Consider the following 26,363-nt stretch of genomic DNA (forward strand, 5'->3'; position numbering starts at 1 on the left):
AGTGTCAACTGGATGATAACATACATACAAGACTGCAAGACGAGCACATTAATAAGTCTTCATTGTTTACTATTTATTTTTAAAGTTTTTTTTTTATTATATTTTTCTCAAACAATTTAAAAAGAAACAAAAAAAACCCACTTTATTTTCCAATAAAAGTCAACGTCAGGTATTTCAGCTAGTTGACTATAAGTAGAGAGTTCAATACATATGATAAAGATTTTTGTCAATATAAAAATGAACAAATTACTATTTTATTTGAATTAAGTTTTTAAGGAGGAGAATGTTTGACTCATTCAAGGACAATCCTGTAGAAATTCTCAAATGATATTCATGATAAATTGTACTACTGATAACTCGAGAATACCACAATTCATGCATTTATAAATATGCAAAGAGATGTGCAGAAAATTCTCAGTGCTTATTGTTGTGTTTGCCTTGTTTATAACTTTGATGCTGCAGTATTTTGCAGATAGCTCGATAGTGCTTTGGCAGGCAGTGATGTAAAGTGCCTTGAATCTTTCAAGTTGAGCAATCAATAAAGGGGTCTAACAAATAAATTTGCCATTTTACGCATCACTTTGTTTTGCTTTTTTGAACACAGAAACAATGAGGTATCCAGGAAGTGCATAAATGTTGCTCATGAATAGAAACACACTCCTCATTCCCATTGATACAAAATGGTAAGCTTGAGTACTGGAAATGGGCAAGCTTAGCAAATCACTTGTTCACACAATAATTATGCTCAGGCTTGAATGTACAGACAGCAAAGCATTTGTTTATCACAGCAAATTCTAAATATACCAGACTGCTTTACAACAAGCTAAGATATACTCAGTATTCCATACCTAGTACCTAACAATTGATTTGTGTTCTTATATGGCATTTACAAGACTAGGCATTAATGGATAGCATAGTGTACTGCAACTCAGTAGATCTAGATACTAATGGTAATATTAGGCAGATTGACTTCACAGGACCTCTCTTTTAAATTTATTACATTATCCAAGGCTTAGACTTCACTTAAAGTACAAAACAAATCTGTGGATATTGATAAAAACTTTGGAACTATAATGGGGACTAAAGGAATTTAGTTGTTGAATTTAGTAAATTATTTTTCTGAAGAAAAAAGTAAGGTGAGATTCTGGAGAAAGCAGAATGACAATGTAAATAACCTTGATTTCAGTGCTGGGTTTTAGTCTAAAGGCTGGGAAAGTGCCCATATAAGAAATATAGCAACAGACAAGCTTCAAACTTTTCTGGCTTATGACAGAACAAGTTAGTAGGTACTTAAGTCATGACAGATAAAATATAAAAAATAATCTCGGGCAGTTTAATATTTAATAATAATTGCCCCTGCACCAGTGCTTCAAAGTAAGACTAGTTGAATTTTGAGTATTTTATGTATGTTGAAATAAGGGCTGGCAGTTTTTGCTGAACATTTGTGATGAATGCAATGCTTCAGTGATTAAGGTAGAAATTGAGACATGTCAAAAGTAAAGTTTTTTTTTCCCCCCTAATGATGGCCGCTGCCACCCGAGAGGATTAATGTCCAGCCGTAAAATAGATTGAAAGATCTATTTTTTTCATATCTTGTTGATTTTGAATTAACTTTGATAGTAAATCTTGAAAGTCTGCAGGTAAAAGTGTATTTAGTCTAATTAGCAAGTTCCAGTCTATGTTTGGGCAAAAGTGTGTCCTGCAATGAACTAATTGGACACTGTCATTTTCCCAAAGCAGCCTACTGTAACTCAATAATGTAGATGGATGAACTGAAAGTGATAAATATTCCCCAATTAAAATAGAAATAAAGTAGAAAAGGTTATTACTTATTTCTATGTTACTGTGTAATGTTTTTAGGTGTATTTACATATAATGCAAAAATCGCTTACTGTTGTCATCATAGTTGTCTGATTGATTGTTTGTCTTCCTGTCCACAGTTCTGGTAGAACACAAGTTCTTCAAATTTGTCAGAAAAGTTCAATTTTCGATGAGATATAGTGAATAGAGCCCATTGTACACATTTTTTAAATTTCAAAAACTTCTGTTGAAAAGTATTGTCAAATTTTCAAAGTCATCAGTCTTTAAACTTAGAAACATTCTGTGGGGCATCAATTATTGATTAATTTACTATTTCAGATCAGTAGATATTAAATGGATCAAATATACTGTACATAATTTATGCAAAGCAGCATGATGTTGGCATAGTAGTTACCACTTCCTCCGTACAGCCACATGACCCTTTGTTCAAATCTCAGCGGTCACCATGTTTTTACTTGAAGCTTGCATGTTCTCCCAGTGGCTGCATGGATTTTCCTCACACATCTCAAGATGAAATTGATAGCTTTAAACAGAGTCATTATATTCAGTGCACATGCCTTTGTTGTCCTGGTGCCCTGTTTTAACACAATTAGTAAGTTGAAATTTCACATTTCTCCCCTCATGACAGCTATTGCCAAAATCTACCTGTGTATTATATTGAATACATGGGAAAACTATTAGTCACAGAGTTGCATCTGTGAAAATCAATGTGATAGTGTTTCTCTATTTCATGAAGTCCAATCCTTTCCAGTCTGTTTTTTGTGTCATTGCCCTAAGGTAGATGATAGCTGAATGCGTTCATAGAAACTAAATATCACTGGAAAAATTGAGGCATTTGTGGGCTTAAAAATAAAATCTTGGCAGAGCAAGTTGTCATCTTTTGCTCAACACACTGTTTACCTTGTGTAGATTTCAGGAATGTACCATGGTTGAAGGTAAGCTGCTTTTCTAAAAGGTCTTCTGCAGTGTCTTAAAGAATAGTTTACAACCAGAAGTTTGAGGATGTGCTCTAGTATTTTTATAAACCTCGTTGACGCTTAATAATTTGTATGCTAACTTTTCCTTGCTAAACTTATCTATAATTCAAATGAAATAAAAATGTAACTAATATATAAAAATAAGATATTTCTCTTTTGATTTAAAAATCACTTTTTTTTATTTCAACTTCATTAACCATCAACAGGATTAAGAGGTTAGAAATTGGATGAATGGTCTCTCATGCATGATTTCTCCTATGGCTATTACCTAAATGTCTACTGTTATGTATGTAATACATTTATTCTTTTTTTTTTTTTTTTGGTTTAATTTGAAACCACTGTTAGGTTCCCCTCCCTTTTGAGTTCTGTGTCACCACTCTTGGCTTCCCATAGCATTTTATGAAATGAGAATATCCAGAAAATGGATGGATGAAACTTAACTCTACAGCTAGTTCTTGTATATCATGGGTTAAAGGCTCCATTGTCCTAAATGGTATCCTGCTTCTGGGAGTGAAAGCTTTGGAACAAAGGATTTCAGTTAATTTGCTTTGTATTTGGTATAGCTGGCGGCAGACATTCATGGTCATGAGTATCATTTCCGCTCCTCATCTCCCCCTTAATTTATAGCTCTAGGCCTTGTGCATTGTATACTTTGTGTGTGTTAGGCAGACATTTATTCATTCATTCATTCTCAGCTCTGTTGCATTTGCCTCTAAGTTATTAGACAAGTCAGTGGTACATTTGAAACACAAATTTTTTTTTTTTTTTTTTTTAAAAACATCTAGGTCTATACTGTATATTGGTAGTTGGAAATGTAGAAGTAAGTTTAATTTTCAAGCTGAGTCTATTATTATTAATGTATGAGATTGTGTCAGAAATGCTTCAAAATAGAAGAAAAAATGTAAAGAGTGGGGAAGTTCAGCAAAGGAAAAATTTTACCCATTGATCGGTTTCTCTATGCATTAATGTTCTTGAATTGGATCACGATTTGACTTGGATCTGTTATGGTCCAAAGAAATTTTGTTGGGAAAGAGTAATAAGTTTTATCTTTTTCATCATTATCTCATTATGTTTGTAATGACCCACTATTGAATAATCACCCAGAGACTTTCTCACCAAGACATCAGTAACACCTTTGATGCACTGTGAACAACAATTTAAAATCCATCTGTCCTTCCATCTTCCAAACCTGCTTTATCCTCGGCATGGTCATAGTGCAGCTGAAACCTATCCCCACAAGCAATAAGGGTGCTAGACAAGAATAGACCCCAGACAGTGTGGTAGTCTCCAATTGTAACAATGGAAACAAATCCATTCGAAGCGATATCTACTCACAGTTCAGTGCTTCTAATTAAACAGTTTAATTAAATTACACTAGCTCCATATTCCTGTTCACTGCTATCCATTTATCTGACTCTATATTTGTTCTTTTTTATTTTTACAGTTAATGCCATCTTCATGTCTTCATTCTACATTCACACAAATATTATGCTTCCCTTCTATTCTGTAGGATGCCATTTTAATAAGGTTGTTGGATGTCTGACATATATGCAAGACATTTGCAGTATAAACTGGGTATTTCACATATAAGTGAGATATTTGCTGTCTATACTGTATGTTAGACATACAAGTGAGACATTTGCTGTCTATGCTGGATGTTAGACATACAAGTGAGACTTTTGTCAAATAAACTGGATGTTTGACATGTGAGACATTTGTCATTTAAGCTTGATATTTGATATACAGTATAATTTAAGTTAGATATTTGCTGCTTATACTATGTGTGTGCTGGTAGGCTGTTCATTTTATTCAAATGATTATGAAAACAAACCAGCGGTTACAGTAGCATATTACAGTCATTTTTTCATGTAAACAAATGGTTTAAATGCAGCTTTATTTAAATGCTGTGAATTTGTTTTATTTAAACAGAGCATTTTTAATTAAATAGTCCAAATCACTTTCCTATTAAAGGTATCCTACGTAAATATGCAGCTGTTTAAAAAACTTTTTTCCCTTATTTAAGCAAATAGTGTGATTTAATTGCTACTGTTTGATTATATTTTACAAACAAATTTTTCCCATAAGAAATAATGGAAAAATGATTAATCCGTTCCCAAGAAAAAAAATCCTATTGTTATTGGCATATTATACTTTGATGGGGTTGTATAAATTTAAACACTGCTTAATACTAAAATACATAAATACCAAAGCAATTAGATGAAATAAATGGAAATTTAACCTTGCTTTACCTTTTAATAACGTCTTTGTTTTTAATAATCGTAGATACCGTCGTTCTCGGCATACGCTATGCAGCAACCATGTCCCGGATACACATGCCACCTTCATACTTTTCAACAATCAATTCAAATATATGTGAAAAAACGCAAAATCACGTTGTGATAATGCGGGTTTGCTGTATGCTCCCATCTGCTGCCTGGGAGCCCTTGAACCCTACACTGTCGGTAATGTTACCGATGAGCTTAGCAGTGAAGGCACAACAAAGCATGGGATGGTGTAAAAGTGCAAAGTGCTTTTATTAAAACAATCAACAAAACAAGGTGTTCAAATTAAAGTGCAGTGTCCAAAGTCCTAAAATAAATCCATATAATCAGAAGTGAAACATGGAGGCTAAAAACAATATAACAAAAATCTTCTTAAAAATAACGAGGTTAAAATACACAACAAGAAGCCCAGTACCTTTTTACCTGGTGGCACCCCTGCTTTCCCCCTCTGGGCTTCTCAACAGGGGAGTCGCCCTACTTGCAGCTGATCTTCACCCTGCCTACTTCAGCTGTTCAGTTGACTACCCCGATCCCTGGCTCCGGTAGGCTCCTCCTGCCAGTGAATTGGGATCCACAGCGACGTCCTTCCGATCAATCCCGCTCCTTGATCACGCAGTGGGAGTTACCGCTACTACTATTCCCCGGGTGTCGACCTAACACCCAGGCTCCATGTTCAGCTTCAACGCAAGCCTGCCTCTGCGCTCGTGCTCTCTCCTTCTCTCCTACTTCCTCCTTTCTCCTGCAACCTCCCGTCCGTCCGTTCTTTCTTTCTTTTTCTTCCCCTTCTAGCCGACTCTCGCTTCTGTTTATCAAGAGGGCATGGCAGCTGAAGTCAGCAGCCCCAGGAACAATCACGAATGCGGATGGTCTGTCACCTGTGCACTTAGGTGAGAAACGCCCACATCGTGAGAACCGCTTTAGTCCAATACTATCCACTTACCTCACCAAGCTGCGAACGTGGTGATTATTTATTTTAAAACTGGCCTTTGACAGGAGCTGTGGACCCGCTATACCACACACATAAAAATTCACAGAGTTACAGCGTGGGTAGTTCACTGAATGCTAGCAACTGATGCTCGTGGGCAGTTGTGGCTTTGTCTCGAGAGAGGTAAACAAGGGTAGCACGCGAGTCGTATTCCAAACAAAGGTCGTATAGGTACGTTTCACGTCCAAACAGGATGTATACCAAGTTGGACTTATTCCAAAGCGGACGTATACCGAGGTATATATATATGTATATATATATACACGTGTATATGTGTGTGTGTATATATATATATATATATATATATATATATATACACACACACAGATAGAGTGGGTACGGAAAGTATTCAGACCCCCTTCAGTTTTTCACACTTTGTTATATTGCAGCCATTTGCTAAAATCATTTACATACATTTTTTTCCTCATTAATGTACACACAACACCCCATATTGACAGACAAAAAAATAATTTTTGAAATTGTTGCAGATTTATTAAAAAAGGAAAAACTGATATCACATGGTCCTAAGTATTCATAGTTTTTGCTCAGTATTTAGTAGAAGCACCCTTTTGAGCTAATACAGCCATGAGTCTTCTTGGGAAAGATGCAACAAGTTTTTCACGCCTGGATTTGGGGATCCTCTGCCATTCCTCCTTGCAGATCCTCTCCAGTTCTGTCAGGTTGGATGGTAAACATTGGTGGACAGCCATTTTTAGGTCTCTCCAGAGATGCTCAGTTAGGTTTAAGTCAGGGCTCTGGCTGGGCCATTCAAGAACAGTCACAGAGTTGTTGTGAAGCCACTCCTTCGTTATTTTAGCTGTGTGCTTAGGGTCATTGTCTTGTTGGAAGGTAAACCTTCGGCACAGTCTGAGGTCCTTAGCATTCTGGAGAAGGTTTTTGTCCTGGATATCCCTGTACTTGGCCGCATTCATCTTTCCCTCGATTGCAACCAGTCGTCCTGTCCCTGCAGCTGAAAAACACCCCCACAGCATGATGTTGCCACCGCCATGCTTCACTGTGGGGACTGTATTGGACAAGTGATGAGCAGTGCCTGGTTGTCTCCACACATAAAGCTTAGAATTAAAGCCAAAAAGTTCTATCTTGGTCTCACCATCTCGGAATCCTTCAGGTGTCTTTTAGCAAACTCCATGCATGCTGTCACGTGTCTTGCACTGAGGAGAGGCTTCTGACAGGCCAATCTGCCATAAAGCCCTGACTGGTGGAGGGCTGCAGTGATGGTTGACTTTCTACAGGTTTCTCCCATCTCCTGACTGCATCTCTGGAGCTCAGCCAAAGTGATCTTTGGGTGGTTATTTACCTCTCTCACCAAGGCTCTGCTCCCCCGGTAGCTCAGCTTGGCCGGATGGCCAGCCAGCTCTAGGAAGGGTTCTGGTTGTCCCAAACGTCTTCCATTTAAGGATTATGGAGGCTACTGTGCTCTTGGGAACCTTAAGTGCAGCAGAAATTTTTTGTAACCTTGGCCAGATCTGTGCCTTGCCACAATTCTGTCTCTGAGCTCTTCAGGCAGTTCCTTTGAACTCATGATTCTCATTTGCTCTGACATGCATTGTGAGCTGTAAGGTCTTATATAGACAGGTGTGTGGCTTTCCTAATCAAGTCCAATCAGTATAATCAAACACAGCTGGACTCAAATGAAGGTGATCTCAAGGATGATCAGAAGAAATGGAAAGCACCTGAGTTAAATATATGAGTGTCACAGCAAAGGGTCTGAATACTTAGGACCATGTGATATTTCAGTTTTTCTTTTTTAATAAATCTGCAACAATTTCAAAAATTATTTTTTTTCTCTGTCAATATGGGGTGCTGTGTGTACATTAATGAGGAAAAAAAAAATATTTAAATGATTTTAGCAAATGGCTGCAATATAACAAAGAGTGAAAAATTGAAGGGGGTCTGAATACTTTTTGTACCGTTCAGTATATGTGTGTATGTATGTTTCAGCATCATGTCTGAATGGATGGAGCGATTTTCATGAAAATTGGTACACATGTTCCTTATTGGTCGATAAAAATACTGTAAGGATAAAATCAGCAGTAACCCACCCCCTTCTGGGTAAGATGAGGGTTGATCATGCGCTCTTGTATGCATGTTATCATCCAGTTGACACTCGGAACAAACACCAGAGGGCAAACTGAAGACAACTGCCAGCATTCTTTATGTTTGAGCGCTACCGCGCCCCTGTTGCTTTTGAAATTAAATAGAGTTCTACACCTGGAAGTGTTTGTGTGTCTGTCCGGCCCGGAAGTGAGACGTAGAGTTGGGGTGAGGGCTCCAGCTCTGAGGATATGCAAGCGAGGCCAGTACACCGGCAAAATGAAATCTTCTTAGAAAGGCAGTCGCTTAGCTGCTAATGCACAAATGATGCGTAGCACTTCAGCAACATGAATCCTTCTACAAGAGAGATGCCCAGAGTAGTTCTGATGATTTAAATACCTTCTGGGATCCTGTGCTTTTAACAGCACAGGCTTGCACAGTTATTATATACTGTACCAGGCGACTGCCAGCATGCTTTTTTTTTGAGCAGCACCACATCCCTGTTGCTTTTCAAATTAAATACAGTTGGCAGGTTCCGAGCGTCAACCAGATGATAACATACAACACCACAAGACAAGCACATTAGTGAGTCTTTATCCATCCATCCATTATCCAACCCGCTATATCTTAACTACAGGGTCACCGGGGTCTGCTGGAGCCAATACCAGCCAACACAGGGTGCATGGCAGGAAACAAACCCCAGGTAGGGCGCCAGCCCACCGCAAAAAACCCAGCAGACACGGGGAGAACATGCAGACTCCATGCAGGGAGAACCCGGGAAGCGAACCCAGGTTTATTGTTTGTTAATTTATTTTTATTTTTAAAGTTGTGTTTTTTTTAATTATGTTTTTCTCAAACAATTAAAAAGAAGTTATTTTCCTCCCGGGCAATGCTGAGTATTTCCGCTAGTTTATTCATAAGCCTGCATAGTCCTCTGTGATACAGTAGAAGGACGTTTAGCAGCCAGTTACTGTATATTGTGTTATATATGTGTTCTTTACAATCAACAGTATAATGCATCTACTGATTTAGTATACAGTCATTTAATTTTTTTTATTCTTGTGTTTGTAATAAAATAATCACTGTCTAAATTGGCTCTGTATGAGCAACTGATGAGTGTGCATAATAATTTACTGGTGCTACCATCCAGGGCTGGTTCCAAGTGCTGCCAGGATAGGCCCTGGCATATGACCCACAACTGGATGAAGTTGGCCGGATGATTGATTGATTGATTAGATTTATACTGTAATTTTAACATCATAAAATGTCCAGAAGTAAAAGACATAATAATTTAATGCTAGACACATTTTTAAAACTTACTTTAAATGTTATTTTTTTCTCTCCATTTCCTTCTGTATAAACATCAAGAGTCCTGATAAAATTTTTGTTGTGTGGAAAGTGAAATCACTATACAGAAGAGATTTATATACAGTGGTATTTTGACAGCTGAGCCGAGCTGCATCTTAATTGCCTAGCATAGACGTTTCTGCTGCACTTTTTTGATTCATTGGCTAATCTTTACACTCCAGTACTTCCGTCTAAAGGCAGATCCTCACAAGGCACAGAATTGTTATCAAAAAGTATAATTTTGTTACGACGCTTTGATTCACGTAAGAATTGGAACTGGCTTCTGATAGCTGTGGGATAAAATAAATAATGGAAAATATAATTCTGCCTTGCAGAATGTTTTTTTTCCATTTCCAGCTTCTGTGCAAGATAAATATGCATTCTACTAATTATCTTCCAGTGTGCCTGCTACATACTAACTGTGCAGAATTTTTAGAATAACAAAGGTTTTCAAATGATGCGAGATTTAAAATACAAACACACCTAATTAACTAAGAATTTTTGTGTAAATTAGGTCATTGAATCATTTCAACAAAAACTGCTTGACTACTCATTTATAAAAGGCTGTGTTGGTTGAGAGTTTTTGCACCATTTTCCAAGTGCCACCTGCTCTGTTCTGGCAAATTTATTCTGACACTGTCCTTTGGGATTGTTTATATATCTCAGAAAGAGAGATGAGGAAGATTGGTATAGCCTGAAACTTAAAGCACTGTTGATAAAATAAAAGAAGATGAAAAAAAGGGATTGATGGATAAAAACTTTGTTATAATACAGAACATAGACAAATACAGCAGAAAATAATCAGTACGATAAGGTATTAACAATGATAGGGACAGATACAGAGTTAGGTTGCTGTACACCACAAATGACATTCATATGTCTAAATTTTTTTTTTTTTAGGTTTTCATTGCAGGTGTCATGATATATTTTCATATCACAGGTATTTGGTTTTCATTAGTCCAGACTAGAGATTGTAAATTGTAAATTAACAAATTTTTCTGAGCCTGGTTATTCAAATATAAAAGTCATAAATTGTCAAAGCTTTTCTCACTTGCAAACAAGACAAACAAGAATGCAAAGTCTTAAAAGAGCAAATTGACTAAGATTGTAGATTTAGACAGATCATTCTATAATCATGAAGGGTTTTATTTGTGGTTCACATTAAAATTATAAAGTCAGTCATGATACGATATGTTTTACTCGTGTCACTATTAAAAATTATGATTTTAAATGCTAGCTATTCCCATAATATCTCAAAATGTGACCCAGTTCAGGAATACAGGAGATGGAGCTTTTTCTATCAAACACAAGAGAGGACTGATCCCTAGATTAGGTACCAGGGTACACTATTTGTCAACAATTCTAGTGCTTTAGTGTTCTCTGAGTATTGACCGGTAATGCAGACTAGAATCTTAAACAGTAATATTTTGTTCAACATTGTCTTTGAGCAAGTAGTGTCCTTAGTCTTTCCCACAGCCAAATGCGACAAGGTTTCTTTATTAGATAAAGACTGATGATGGTGGTATGTTTGTTCAGTGATTAGTGCTGCTGGCTCCTGGGTCCAGCATTCTGTTTTCAAATCCCACACACTCTCCCTGTATATGTGTGTTTTTATGGCTACTTTAGCATTCTTTTTGCTTCCCAAAGATGTTTAGATTATGTTAATTGGTGACCCTAAGTTGACCTCAATGCAAGCGAGGTGTGCACTGGTGTCCTGTCCACTATTCTTTTCTGTGTTGTGTCCAGTGTTGCTGGTCCATTTTCCCACATGGACCTAAATATGATTATCAGAATGTGAGAATGTATGTACAGTATGTATACTGTATGAGAAACAAAGCTTAGCACAAGTATACTTTTCATTATGATAAATTTAAATATCTGACAAATCTTTGTGTGGAAGATATTAAACTTTTTCACTACTAATGCAAAAAGACAATCATGTTATTTTTGGCAACTCAAAAGTGCACATTCTAAAGCTAGATGTGGATCTTATGGATAGATAGGCTGAGGGAGATGTTTTAATCAGTTTTGCATAGTGGATATGATGTTCTTATAAATACTTTGTACCTCATCTGCACATATTTCAGAGCCAAAATGAAATGTCTATATAATGAGCATATTGTATGAAATGCACATAATATATTTTTTGACATTAGCATGTTGAATTTCTCCATTGTCTCATACTTGTTGGAGTTATATAGAGCTTTCAAATTTTTCTGTTCTCCTTGTTCTTTCATTTACTTGTACTGCAATGGTATTCTCTTACACCGATCAGTGTTCTTTTCACATTTTAGCCTTGCTTGGCGCCATTTGTTTCACATGCTTTGTAGTCACCCTAAACAAGATAATTCTGTTAATATGCAGAGATGTCTCGTAATTTGAATGCAAACTGGCTATTATTATTTAAATAATTATGGGATTTGTCCACAAATACGATCTTTAATTCCCAAAAATTCATCACATTAAAGTGGAGAAGTAGATATCCAAAGAAGGTGCTAACACAATAATGGTGTAATGACAGTTCTTGGCCAAGTGAAGGAATTCAACACAGGTTATTGCCAGCACCTGACATTGACAATTTACTGTACACAACAGACAGACTTACATGGAAGAAATACTGGATCTTGGTATTAATAAAATAGAAAACCACTAACATTTTGACAGTCTGAGCATGGGTGTGGATCACCTATAGTGATGGCTGCACAGTAAGCAGCCATCATTAACTTTAAAACCACTTCATACATCAGCATCACAAAGCACTGGATGGGCAGTAGCGGAGTAAGGCTTTCCATACTAGAGCTTTGGTGTGTTCAGGAAGTTGAAAATCTTAACAATACTAGTTGGCTGCAATTTGTGTAGAAGTACACTCAGTTTACTTTCTCAATTTTAAAAACTAAGGATAATAAGCTATACAGGTTGTGTAGTCCCTGTGCAATACTGAAGGTTAGCTATTTTCCAAAAGCTTGTATAAATAGTGTGAACCCGCTATTCATGCTTAAATGTTTTATTACTCCTATGAATAATCGTTTAAGCTTATTTTAAGTTTGATGTATGTTTATCTATTTTGTCCAGGCTCAACCAAATGCTAGATTGTTGTCTTTGAAAACATAAATAAGTTAAAAAATCGGGTAAAACATTTGGTTATCATGTCCAAATCACACCATCACTTTTGATTTGTGTCTAGATCTCTCTTATCTTTAATATTATCCATAGTCTATCTAATGAGTTGAAAATCTGCTGTTGTAATTGTTTTAACACAAGACTGAAAAAGTTGTTTACACAAAATGTCTGTGCATCCAAATCTTAAGTAAAATGATCCCCAACTAAATTTTCTCATAACAACCTAACTTGACTGACCGATCCATTACAACTTGGGTGCAGATGCACGGAACATGAAAAGGAAATCAAAGTTATTGCGGCACAGAGGCACACAGGTTATGCATACTGATAATAATTTGAAAGTAAGTTTAATCAAAACGAAAATCTATCCATCCATCCATCCATTATCCAACCCGCTATATCCTAACTACAGGGTCACGGGGGTCTGCAGGAGCCAATCCCAGCCAACGTAGGGAGCAAAATACCACAGGGCACACACACACACACACACACACACACACACACACCAAGCACACACTAGGGACAATTTAGGATCGTCGGTGCACCTAACCTGCATGTCTTTGGACTGTGGGAGGAAACCGGAGTACCCGGAGGAAACCCACGCAGACACGGGGAGAACATGCACGGTTTACTTTAGGCATTGTTGTTTTTATTTTAGGAGAGTTTTCATTTTTCAGAAATTAAGTAATTTTTTTTTTTGCATTGTTTTAGTTTCAGGTTTTTCTTAATGGAAATAATCTTTTAGACCAGTGTTCTTTCTACTAATATAGAAATTATTGTTACAAAGGCATGAGATATAAATATCCAGCATTTAATTTTGCTGGTCATATCTGCCCCCACCCGCCCCAAAGAAATGGATATAACTTAATGCTTGCAGTTTTTGAGGGGGTTTGGATGGATGTTTGCTTAAGATGAGATGGTTAATTGCATTTTTTGGCTTTTAATGATGTTAGTTTTGCTTGTGTGACAATATAGTCCTTCAGAGTACAACATTGTAGATTTTAAGAAGGTTAGATTGCTGGTAAAGAGCAATTTAGCTCTTTACAAGGCATAATTAAAGAGCACCAGAACAAGAAATATCTCTGTGTACTACCTGGTGATACTTTTGAAAGCAACTTTCTTTTTTACAGCTGTGGCTTACAAATGATCATTTCTAATCATACTCATAGATTAGCTATCTCGGCACCTAATTTTGATTTGTGTTTGGGGGCTAAGACTGGGCCTGATTGGACCTGGAGTGAAAATTTCCCCAAGTGTAACAATAGTAGTGCAGATTGTACTTGGGGTAGGATTTTGGGCTGTGCATGTCTTAAAAGTTCACATTGTCATTTCAAAACATCAATGATGTACAATATCATTGCCAGATGTGTGGGCATTTTAACTTGTTTGGCCAAAGCATAGGTGAACGGCTACATTGTAATGCATGCTGCCTAGAGTTACAATCATGATTGTTTACTCTCTAAAATCAAGTGCATTTTCATCTGCCCAGTAACAAAGTTAGTACATCAGGATGAAGTGCGGTAGCCAAGCTATCGGAGTAGTGAATAATTGATTTTTGACAGGTTGCACAGTATTTAATTACCTTGTGAGTAAAATAATTACTCACTGGTATAGAAGAGTATAGAGTTCATTCGGGCAAATACTCGTATGGATCTCGATGCAACTCTGTTAACTCTCGGACTTAGAAATCACTTCTCACCCCATCCTTAGCATAAAGGAAATCATTGCACTGAAGGACTCAGTCATGACTATGATTAACATGAAGATTTTTACCTGCCATGAGAATTCACATAATTTATGTTGAGACCAACCTTAGCATGGTCACCGACCTGATTCATTTAATTAAGGGTCATGAGATCTAGAGCCCATAATGTTGGCAGTGAGTACAAAGCAGGAAACAGTCCTGGATTGGGCTGCAGTCCATCTGTCCATTGCAGGTTCATTAATGGACTCTCCATACTTGCATTCACACTCAGACAGGGCCAACTTGGAAAGAGTATGTCATTTAACAAGTATATGTTCTGGGGTATAGAAATTACACCAGAAGATCTGGGGGGGACATGCAAATTCCACAGAGACAGCTGGGGAGAGGATTCAAACCCAATACACTAGGTTCCTGAGCGCTACCACTTCCACTTTGGTAAGATAGTAAAAAAGATTTTTTTCTGTTTTAACTTTAATGTGATTCTGCCTTCTAATTTTTCACTCAAAATGATGATGTACAGTATTATTAGATGATACATGTTACTGCATAATGTGAGAATACACAGATAAGATTTAATTGTAAGTTTTACTTAATAGAGAACAGTTTAAATATAGTGTTTGTGAAGGCACATATATTCCAATGACATCAAGAGAAGTGTACTGCCAAATCTGATTTAGTCCTTAGTTTAGGCTCTTGTTCTTATGGAATTACTGTTGTGCCCAGATGGTGCCTCATACTTTATATTTTTATGGCATGAGCTGTCCATGCTGAAAGTCAGGCATGTTCATCATTTTATTTATTTGCCAGTGCTACACCTGACCCCTCACTCATTTGTAAATATCTGAAAATGGTTTACTTGGCATAAAAAAGATGATTTCAAAATTGATAAAGCATAATAGACAATATGTATTTAGTAAGTAGTAGACTTCGACTTAAGGTGTGGTCCTTCCTGAATCCTAATTGCATTGTGGTAGTTCAAATCTGCTTTAACAAAATAAAGAGAGTAATTAAGAAGGATGTTTTTTTTTTTTTTTTAATTAACATACCAACATAGCATATTGCCACACTAAATGATAAATGATCCACTCCAGCTTTGTGCTTTCATTTACCCATTTACCATAAAATGATTTATTATTTTTTCCCCTATTATTACATTATACAATAAATACCGTAAAAGTAAATGGACAGAATTTTTACTTCATGAAAGAATGAATAAATGCCCATTTTTCTTGTATTAACTCTCCAGAATTGTATGTAGTATATTGTGAATGGCAAGCAGGGAGAGTTTATTTTGTCTGATCTTTTTTAATCTTTTTACCAGTTTACTGTAACGATTTAATGGATTTTTGTTGCATCTTTCAGTATTACATACTGTCTCTGCCTGTGCTTTTTCTCATTAATATATAAATGATTATTTATATTTCTTAATCTCTTCCTGTGTTTAGGAGTAGCTTTATCTGTTTTCTAAAGTAGACTATCTTTACCTAAAAGAAACAGGATAAGAAGTTACAATATGAAGGAAAGTTACTCATTGTTCCATGACCTTAGTAACCTATTTTCTTCATTGTTTTTTTTTTTTTTCTCCTTTTCTAAGGAAATGACCTAAGAGGCCTTACAAATACATTAGTGCTTTCTTGCTTCAGACTACAATTACGGAGAAACTCAATCTGGAAGCAGCACTTGTTTCCGTCGTAACATTAATAACTACCTCAGAAAGAAGAAGGGAAAAAAGTGGAAGGCCTGTGAAAACAAAGTCCCACCAGTTTTTAATAACTTGGAGCGTTCTTTCAGAGCTGAGATGAAGTTCTAGAGAGCTTTCACTGTACTATAAAGAAGCTTTAACAGACTGGCTCTGTTAAAATCCTTCAGCTACAAATCTCTCCAAAATTCCTAACATACAAAGAGGGCTTGGTGACTTTTTCAAAAGGAGAACCTCTGTACCAGAATATTCTTTTTGTTATTTCTTTATTCAGTCTTTATTTTTTATTTTTTAATTTCATATTGTCGCTGTTGATCAGTGTAGTTCTGGAATTGATTTTGCCTTCAGTTTTTAGATACTTCTACTTTTTAGAATAATTTGAAATTTAAAAAGGGTGATAAAATATCAGGAATAAAAGTCAACTTATTTTGTAAAGGCATTGGAATTGTCCATAAGCAGTTATGAATGGAATAAGTGAGTATAAGTAGCAAAGAAAAAAAATTATAAAGCACACCGAAAATAAGGAATTCTTTCTTGTGAATGCTGGTTATCAAGCAGTAATTATATTTCACAACCGAATTAATCTGCTTGAAGTAAATTTCTTTATAATTATAACTAAAACAGGAAAGTACTTTTTGGAGTTAGTTATTCTTACTTGGATTATTAGATTGTGAGCTTTGCAGCAGGGCTGCACAGAAACTAGAAATAACACTACGTCAGCAAATCTGTTGCTGATACACAGTGCAGAGACTGCTGCTGCTGCTGGAAATGCCTCTGAGGGACTTTTCACACATAGTCTTCAGTTATCTTTTCACTTAACGGAGTGTTTGAAAAAGAGCTCAACGCAAGGCTGCTATCTTCAAATTGGGAGCACAGGAGACGTCTGAACACTTATGTATTGTTGCAGCGCACAAGAAAGTAAAATGGACTACAAGCGGCGCTTTTTGCTTGGCGGGTCCAAGCAAAAAGTGCAGCAGCACCAGCAGTATCAGATGCCAGAGTTGGGCAGAACCCTAAATGCACCCTTAACTTCCACCGCCACAACCTCGCCAGCATCATCCATGGCTCCTACAGCTACTAGTGGTAGTTGCAGCAATCAGCAAGTCCCTCACACCACCCCAATTGCAGACATCCAGCAGGGAATATCTAAGTATCTGGATGCACTCAATGTGTTTTGCCGTGCTAGCACTTTTCTTACAGACCTCTTCAGTGGGGTTTTCAAGAACTCGCACTATTCCAAAGCAGCTATGCAACTGAAAGACGTGCAGGAACATGTCATGGAGGCAGCAAGTCGACTAACGGCAGCAATAAAGCCAGAAATAGCCAAGATGCTAATGGAGCTGAGTGCTGGAGCTGCCAATTTCAAGGATCAAAATGAATTTAGTCTGCAAGACATAGAGGTAAGATAACAAACTGCAATGAATTATTTAGATTTTGTTCATAGGAATGGTGTTTTTAATTTTCCTTATTTATATAATGTGATGAAAGGTATTAAGGACAAATGATGCTAGAAAGTAGAGTCCCCTGCTTTTGAAAGCACTTTTTTACATTTTTGATAGAATCGTACTGTATATTTTAACCACCCTGTAGGTCAAAGATAATGTTTTGGCAGTTTAAGCAAATTTACACAAATAACCTAGAAAGCGAAGCAATGTCTAATGCAATAAATCTTGACGGGGCAAGTTAAGTCTTGATGTAAATCACCGACTTGTTACTGGGGTATGAATAGACCTGGCCCACTAACACTCTATAGAAAATCTAATAACGAATGTACATGGACTTTCTTTTAATCCTCTCTCTGGTTGCTCTTATAGAGGCAAAAAAGAATACATACATTTTCTACAGTAAAAACACACCCATGAGAAAGGCATACTTGTATATTTTAATTGAATTGCATTAATAAAAGTCATCTCCAAAAAAGGATAGACGTTTCTAACTGAATGACAGTCTCCTAACTTGCTAAAAGAAGGAGCAGGTCAGAACACTTTAGTTTGCTTTACATTAATTAAAGGGAATTTATGAAGGAGGTCAGATTTGAGAGAAGGCATTTGCCTTGGGGGCAAGGCGTGGTCTTGTTTTTGCCTAAAGGCAGAGTCAGACTTGCATTTCAGAATAACCTGCATTCAATTTTAGATGGAAATCCTTAAAGGCATTTCACATTTAAGGACTGTAATTGCTAAAATCTTGTTACTTGTCTTGTTGTGAATTTCCCCTTGGGATTAATAAAGTATCTATCAGTCTATCTCTATCTACTCCTCAGTCTGTGGAGCTGTCACGAGAAATGAATTGCAGCATGTGCCAAATTATAATATTGTTACTGCGTTTTCACCACGATTGTAATATGCCAACATGTAGCAAGTGAGGGATATTTTGTTAGGCAATCTACATAAAGAATGCCAGAATATGAACAGGAGTATCACATGATAGTAAACATACAGTACAGTCATCATGACCGTTCATTTATGAACAGAAAAGCTTATAGAATACTAATGATGTGTTTATAAACTGTAGTGATAAATTTAAGCACTCTTCTAAATAACTGTGCATGACCACATCAGACCCAAGTTCTAATAAAGATCACCGATAAAGAAGGCAGTAGTTTTCCTAGGGAGCAATGGTCATATAATCAGTACAGATTACATATTGAAGAAGTTGGCAGTGGAAAACTGAAAGAAAATCAAAAGGTTTTGTTATGCTTCTATTCAAATAATATAAAATAAATGCATATCTTGAACCTTAAAATGTCTTTGACCTGGTTTTGACATTTAGTCTGTTCAGAATGAAAGTTTGTAACTTTTCATACATTTCTCCAAATTAACAAACAATAAAAAAATTGTAAGGACCCCAGTAAATTGTGCAAATTCTAAGAAATGTTTACCCTGCTGTGACTTTTTAGATATGCTTTGACGTGCCATTGATTTTATTGGATTTAACATTTATGGTAGTTTGTTCACAACATATAAAAACACCCAATTTAATCTTTTCTAAAACTTCATCTGTAGTACCAGCAATCTTGGGATGCTCAAGCTGTATATAATAGATCAATGGTGAAATATCTGATGTCTAGCACAGCTAAGAATGAGGTGCCAGAATCATGTCAAAAAAGACCCCTAGGGCACTGCATTGAAGTCAGCATTGAAGACATTGTAAGGGTTAATACATAAGAAATGGATAGAAGTGAAGAGTGAACGGTTTTAATATCTTAAATGTTTTAGAACAATGTCGGATAATATTTTCATTATGACCAGATATCGTCTTGTAGTAAGAAACAATACATTTTTATTTGTTATAGCACATAATTTTGGTAATTTTTCTGAGTATGTTTTTGTTTTATATGGAGCAAGACTTTGTGCCACATAGTTGAAATATGGATATACCTTAACATTTAAGCTATTCTGCAATGAAGTAAAAAATTAATTTGACATTCACAATTAAATATTCAGTCATATGTGTGTGCCTGCTTGATATTCCTAAACTAGATGGTCTTAGAAACGCTCACCTGCAGTATATTATTTATAAATTATATTTTTTTACTGAAACTGTGTGTGATCAAACATAAAAAAAAATATTGGCCAGATATTATTTTAGTTGTTTCACTTTGTGTTGCCAGCAGCAGAAATGCAACTCCTATCAGGTTTTTCCTTCCCGCCTCTGATAGTTTCCTTTGCTCGGCCCAAGACATCACATAATCTTTCTGTCTGACCTGTACTACTGTACTCCACATAAGGATATTTTCATTTTCGCCGCAAATACGGAATTAAGTTATGATTATTAGAATATTTTAAGTGCATTCCCAGGGTCAGTGAAATTGAAGTGCTTGTCAACTTGACTTGTGGTTTATTGCCAATGCCAAGACACCAAATGGTTGCGTGTTTTTGGACTAGTTTCGGGAACTTGTTGCAAACTTAAACATAAGCTCTCATGTTTAAAATATTGTAACTACAATCCTGTTTCGACTTTAATGATCAATTACAATCTAGTTATTCTAAATAGGTTTTTGTGTATCCTTATGAATGTTTAATGCAGAAAACGCATAATGCAAATTTGTGTATATGGTTATCCAAAGCCACGCTGTTGACCTTTCCTTGTGAATGAAGTGTTTTTAACTAACATAACACATTTTTATTTTTTGTGTCCACTTCCCTTCCTCTTTCCAAATACAGTAGGTCTTTAGATGTCTTGTGTATTGCAGTTTTTTGTATTTGTAGGCTACCACGTATACCATTTCAGGTTCCTCATTAACTTCCAGCCAGATCTTAGCATTTCTTTGGGGTGTATAAAATAATGCGCATATTTGTGCACTAATTTGCAAATTACGACTGTGCCATAGAAGTGCTTTCAACAGGACAGCTGTGCTTTAGGTAGTGAGCCCATGACGCTAAAGAAACAAATGTCAACTCCTGGTACTTTTTTTTAAGTTTATTTATTTATTGTAATTCACTTTTTAATTACAAAAACAGTGAAATCACAAAAACATGTAATAAGAATTCCTAAACAGAACCTTACCCAACACAAAACTGACCCCTCCCCCTTTCAGCAATACTCCGTGTAACCCATTGAATGATTCAGAGGAGGAAGAAAATGAAAAGAGAACTTTGGTCATCCCAAGAGGACGTAATAGTGCAAAAACTCCAAAAGCAATTTAAAAAGTCGAGATAGAGAGAGAGAAGGAAAAAATATGCTTTTTTATATTTTGTAATATGTCTGTTACCCCATTACCTCCTCCTAGAAAATAAACCATTAGCATTTCTCTATGCCACTCTTTGATGTCCTTGTTAAGCAGTCACAAAATAAGCACAACTATAGATAGCTGTTCATGTTGACTTTGAAATGTGAGGGTGATGTGTGAAAATCTATACTGAGGTGTTAAAATACATTGCTTCAAGACTTAAATGATTCTACCTTGCATATTTTGGAACATTGAAATAGACAGCTAACAATTGTATGTCTTTTATGTGTATATTTTTCTACAGAGATTTGCGTTCTACTAATGATACAGAATGGCTATTAAATTTTCCCTTGATATTTGTTACATCACAAGGGGTTGAATTAACAAACAGTGATCTTGTTTGAAATTTGTTTGAAAGATGTTTAAATCATTTTTAATCTGCTTGACTTATTTGCATTTGATATTCTCACAAATTGAGCAATTTAGAAGAAAAAAAATAGTTTGTTAAGAGGGTTAAAACAAGATCATTTTTTGATGTACCACTTCCCCACCAAATAAAAAAAATCTAAATTATAAATATTCATGTAAATAGAAATTAATCTTTATCTTTATGGATTTGTTCAAATTGGATACACAATGTGGCAGTTTATTAGAATCTAAAAATATAATTGATTAATTGCTGCTGTTTTCACCATTTCTGTTTGACTCTCTATCAGAGTTTATCTGACAGAGATAAACTCTAAACTCAGAAACAACTTCGCAGAAGCTACTGATTTTTATTTATTTTTTGCTGCGTCTCTTTTTATCTCCAAACATTCCAATATACATAAATAAATCATTTTTTAAGCAATTAGATTCAACAATAACCTCATTTATTTGAAAACCAAAATATCCATGTATCTAAAGAGCGACCCTACAAAGACCTAAGGCAGAAGGTGGCATGGCTCTACCTAACTTTCAGTTTTATTACTGGGCAGCAAAAATACAATCTATAAAAACCTGGACACAAGTAGATGAGCATACAGGCTTGGTCAGTAATAGAAATAAAATTCTGCAGTACTACTTTATACTCCCTGCTTTGTGCCCCTATAAATGCAAGTTATTGCCAATATACTAATAACCCAACTGTGCTTCACTCACTCAGACTATGGAACCAATGTAGAAAGAATTTTTAGATGGAGAATCTTTTATCTGTGGCACCTCTGCATGAGAACCACCTTTTTCATCCCTCACAAACATATGCAGTTTTTAATATATGGAAAACATTTGGGATTATATTGCTTAGAGATCTTTATATAGACAACATCTTTGTATCCTATGAACAATTACATTCCAGCATTTCTACAATATTTAAAATTATTTTATAGTCCCTCCCTTTCAAAGATCCAAGAGGACAATGGGAAAAAGATCTATCACTCAACATATCAGAAAAGGAGTAGAAGGCAGCAATGCAGATAATTCACTCGAGCTCCATATGCGCAAAGCATACAATTATTCAACTCAAAATTCTACATCAAGCACATCTGTCTTACTTAAAACTGTCCAAAATGTTTCCAGGGCAAGATCCAACCTGCGAATGCTGCAATCAAGCTCCAGCCTCACTGGTCACATGTTTTGGTCCTGCACCAAATTAACATCATTCTGGACAAAAATTTTTAAGTGCCTTTCAGACAGCCTTGGTATCACAATCCCTCCTAACCCATTAACAGCTGTGTTTGGTGTTCTCCCAGATGGGCTTAAAGTGGAGAAGGACAAACAAACTGTGATTGCCTTCACTACGCTATTGGCACGCAGACTTATTTTGCTAAACTGGAAGAATCCTAACTCTCCTGTTTTAAGTCAGTGGGTAACTGATGTTGTATATTATTTGAAATTGGAAAAAATCAAATTCTCAGTTAGAGGATCTGTGCAGAACTTTTTCAAAACCTGGCAGGATCTAATCAATAATATTTTAGAATAAGCTCTTAAAGCACGGAAGAGGTAGATTCTCTTCCCATTTCTGTTTCTTCTCCATTTATCTTTATCCGCTTATTAAACTCATCAATTTATGTATTTTTACAAGTTTTACTCCGTTGCCCATGCTCTCTTTCTCAGGGGTGGGGGTTGATTTGTTTTCAATCCTATTTTTTGTAAAAATTGATTTATCTGTATGGAATGATTACAATAAAAATCAATAAAATAAAAAAATATTTGTAAAATAGTATATCACACCATATATTAAATTGTTTGTATGGGCATGATATACAGTTATATTGAAACATGAAAAATGAACACAAACATTATATAAAGATAAACACACACTGTATAATGCACACAACAAGGGAGAAAGAGAGACAAGTGAGTATCCAGAATGCTGAAATGATTTAAACCAAATGATTTTGAGTTATGACATAGTCCACTGTGGTGTGGAAATAAGCAGTGTAGCCAATTGAGTTAGGAAAGCATCATGAGTTTTGCTTAGTGTATTCGGTATTCCTGGAGAAAACCAAATTGCATTTCAAGGCAATTTCTCCCTTCTTCAGAGCTGTTAATACAACTGTTGTGTGTACCCAATTATGGAGGAATATTTCAGACAAAATGAAATAAATATGCAAATAAATAAAAGTGCTATGAAATGTGACAATAAAGAAAAACAGCATGTGAGTGTAAATAAATAAATGTGTTATAGAAAATGTATATTTGGACTTCAGGCTTCGCACATTATATACTTCATGTCTACATTTTGTCAATTATTACTAAAACATGATAAACGTTTCTGTTTTAACGATGTGTTTACATAGATTGTTGTAAACACGGAACACACATAAAATGCATGTGTTCCAAATAACGATATAGTGTTTATAAAAGGTGTAATTTTACTTGACTTCTCACTCTAAGCTACTGACATGCAGGTAAACAGACTTGAGCTGAGATAACTTTGTGTGGTGGTGGGGGGATGTGATAGCAAGCTGTTTATCGACACATTTAAAAGACAAAAGACGCTGACGGAGAGGTGAGAAGGGATTTAAGGTGGGATGGATTTACGAGTTTTTTCGTAGGCTTTGGTAATTCTAGTGTTAAGGGATACATTGAAGTATCTTTGACATCATATATATGATGTGCGAGTCTGTCTTGCAGCCCAAAACATGAGGCTTAGTCTCAGTACTTTAGCAAAACTAACTTTATTCAGCTTGAAATAGGAACAGCGTGGTTATTTATTGTTGCGGGATCTACCATTCTCCTATACACAGTCACAGCAATCAGGCTGGGTCATGGCCAGGTTAGTGGCCAAGTATTCGTGTTCCTAGCATTTATAATATTCCTTGTGTCACCCATTGATGACAAGCGCTTATAACGCGACCGCAATCAACTTGGATCTGCTTTAGCTGCGAGCTCCTACATTTTTGGGAGCATGTGGTTGCCCCAACAACTGATAAACTGTCTTCCTCAGGCTCGGCGATCGCGCTTTGGGACACACTTCAATGTGTCGTCCTGTTGGGGGAAGTCCCAAAAGAGTTTTGAAACCTTATAATATATCAAGGAATTAACCTACTTGACTCTAAATAAGATTAATAGAATTCAAAGAAGAATGGATTATTAACTGCAAAGTTTATTACAGTAAACAACAAGTGAATAAATGTACAGTACTTGAAATGGATCATCTGCCTGTGACATGTTCAGATATGCCTAAGTTACTGGTTTTGCCTGTATTCAGAGTGAAGGAGTTACTGAATATGAAATTATGCATAAAGGTAGAGAAAATAAATAAAATTAGAAACAGAATGAGACTCTTATGGAGAACCACCAAAGTAACCTGTTACATCCATGTCCCAGAAGTGATCTGGGAGAAACTGGGAAATTATTTAAAATAAAAAAAATAAAAAAAATAAAAAAAGACCTGGTATATACTTATAAGACCCTGATAACTTGCTCAGTCCGACAAGTAAGGGAAAACGTTTCACTGCATGGAAATTCTTTTGTTGTAGTCCTCACCTCTGAAAATAAGGATGTATAATCTCCAAAACAGTATACCTTTTTACTTTTATTACATTTTTCTGTGATATATTTGTTTACACTTATTTACATAGACTTTTTGATTGCTTTTTTCTTTTAGCTAATTTGATTGCTTATTGTTTAATACTGTGTATACTTGCTCATTTGGTAACTTGTTTATTCAAGCACAGGTTATTATAGCTTTATAGAATGTTAGTGGTGGAGTAAATATATAATAAAACATAAGGCATAAATTATAAAGTAATTCAATGTACTCATTTTGTGTTCGTTTCTACAGACATTCAGGATTTGTCAGTTTTAATCTTACTGAATACTACCACCAAATCCCACATCATCTAGTGAATATGTTAGAGATTAGGTTGATACCGAAGTCCTGGTTTGTTTTGGGTCATGTTACTTTACCCTAGAATTAATGTTTGTAGTAGCAAAGGGACCAGTATTACTAGCTTAAACTATGTAAACCTCTCCAAAATTAATCTTGGTAGCCTTGCCATACAACCAAAATACAATGATTGTTAATTAGACAATTATATGACTAAAATTAAGTTATTTGTTTTTTTTTTTACTTTGCACATGCAGATTTGAAAGTGTGCTATTAACAAGAAAGCAAACATGTTTTACAGAAACCGAAACTTGAACATTATATACATCATGTACCATACCACTCTCGCATTGATAATGTGCTTCTAACAGAAATAGACTTTTGACTTAGTTTTGGGTTTTACATAAACTACCTAGAGTGAAAATTTACAAATATGCGCAACATTGTTACAAGATCAGATCATTTAAAGAGAAAAAACACTGTTAAAATAAATTAATAAACAAAAATCAACATACAAAATGTTCTGTTTTACTAGTATTAATGTACCTGCTAGAAAAGCCTAGAATAACTTTGCCAAAGCACTAACATTTTAAACCAGTGTCCACAGATGACGTCAATGATTGGTTAAGAAGAAAAAAGGTATCTAGTAGTTTTTTGTGTCATCTTGAGTAGAAGGGTCTAAAGAAGAGTTGAAAAGCTGGGAAGTATAAACTAATCAGTGTGTAGAGAGAGAGAGAAAGAGAAAGAACTGCAGGAGTGTATAAGCATAGAACTAGCAGAAGTCGGTCTTCCACAGATCCACCTGGGGTTTCCTGTATCTGCATATGCAATAATGGTCATCTTTTACACTGAACTACTTGCTATGCTGATCCTAGGTGTGCATTTGTGGCAAAATGCACTTGACCTCTGGTGCTGAGGTGCATTTCTTCTGTTTTTTTTAAGAATGCTATCATTAAAAAAAATAATTAATATAAAAAGAAATAAATTCAGATTCTGGCCATTTTGTAATTGTAGTATGTAATGAGACATTTTTGTCCTAATAAAAACCTCACAATTTTCAGGTGATGCTGTACCACCCAGCATCCCAATTTGAAGGCCTTAAAAGAGCAAAGGCCTGCTCAGAGAGACAGAACAAAGATGAATAAAGGACTCTGGTGTCAGAAAATGATACTAGAACTACCTAAAAACTTAAACCTTTTGAATACACTAAAACCACCTAGTGTCATCTGTATGTTTGAATCAGAAGGCTTAATTTGTATTATTACAGTGTATTAAGTAAATGAAAAATAGAGATTGAATCTTGATGTTGGTTATTGCCAGAATATACTTCCATCACTCTGTATTCTTTTAGTTAAAACTTGGATGACCTCTACAGGAGTTTATCCCCT

The 26,363-nt window shown here is 35.7% G+C and overlaps 1 protein-coding gene across 2 annotated transcripts in view; it reads left to right on the forward strand.

Annotated features, from left to right (window-relative positions):
* The window catches only part of LOC120535610 (granule associated Rac and RHOG effector protein 1-like), a 207,281-nt gene that overhangs the window by 85,613 nt on the left and 95,305 nt on the right, over nucleotides 1-26,363 (forward strand). The window contains exons 1-2 of one of the 2 annotated variants that reach the window (XM_039763558.1): nucleotides 14,707-14,727; nucleotides 15,887-17,391. In XM_039763558.1, coding sequence (XP_039619492.1) covers nucleotides 16,885-17,391 — 507 coding nt within the window. In that variant the 5' untranslated portion in view covers nucleotides 14,707-14,727; nucleotides 15,887-16,884. Of the gene's footprint in view, nucleotides 1-14,706; nucleotides 14,728-15,886; nucleotides 17,392-26,363 lie in introns of those variants that run through there. The other variant, XM_039763556.1, reaches the window with a different exon arrangement.

Source organism: Polypterus senegalus, chromosome 9 (genome assembly GCF_016835505.1).
Source record: "Polypterus senegalus isolate Bchr_013 chromosome 9, ASM1683550v1, whole genome shotgun sequence".
NCBI lineage: Eukaryota > Metazoa > Chordata > Cladistia > Polypteriformes > Polypteridae > Polypterus > Polypterus senegalus.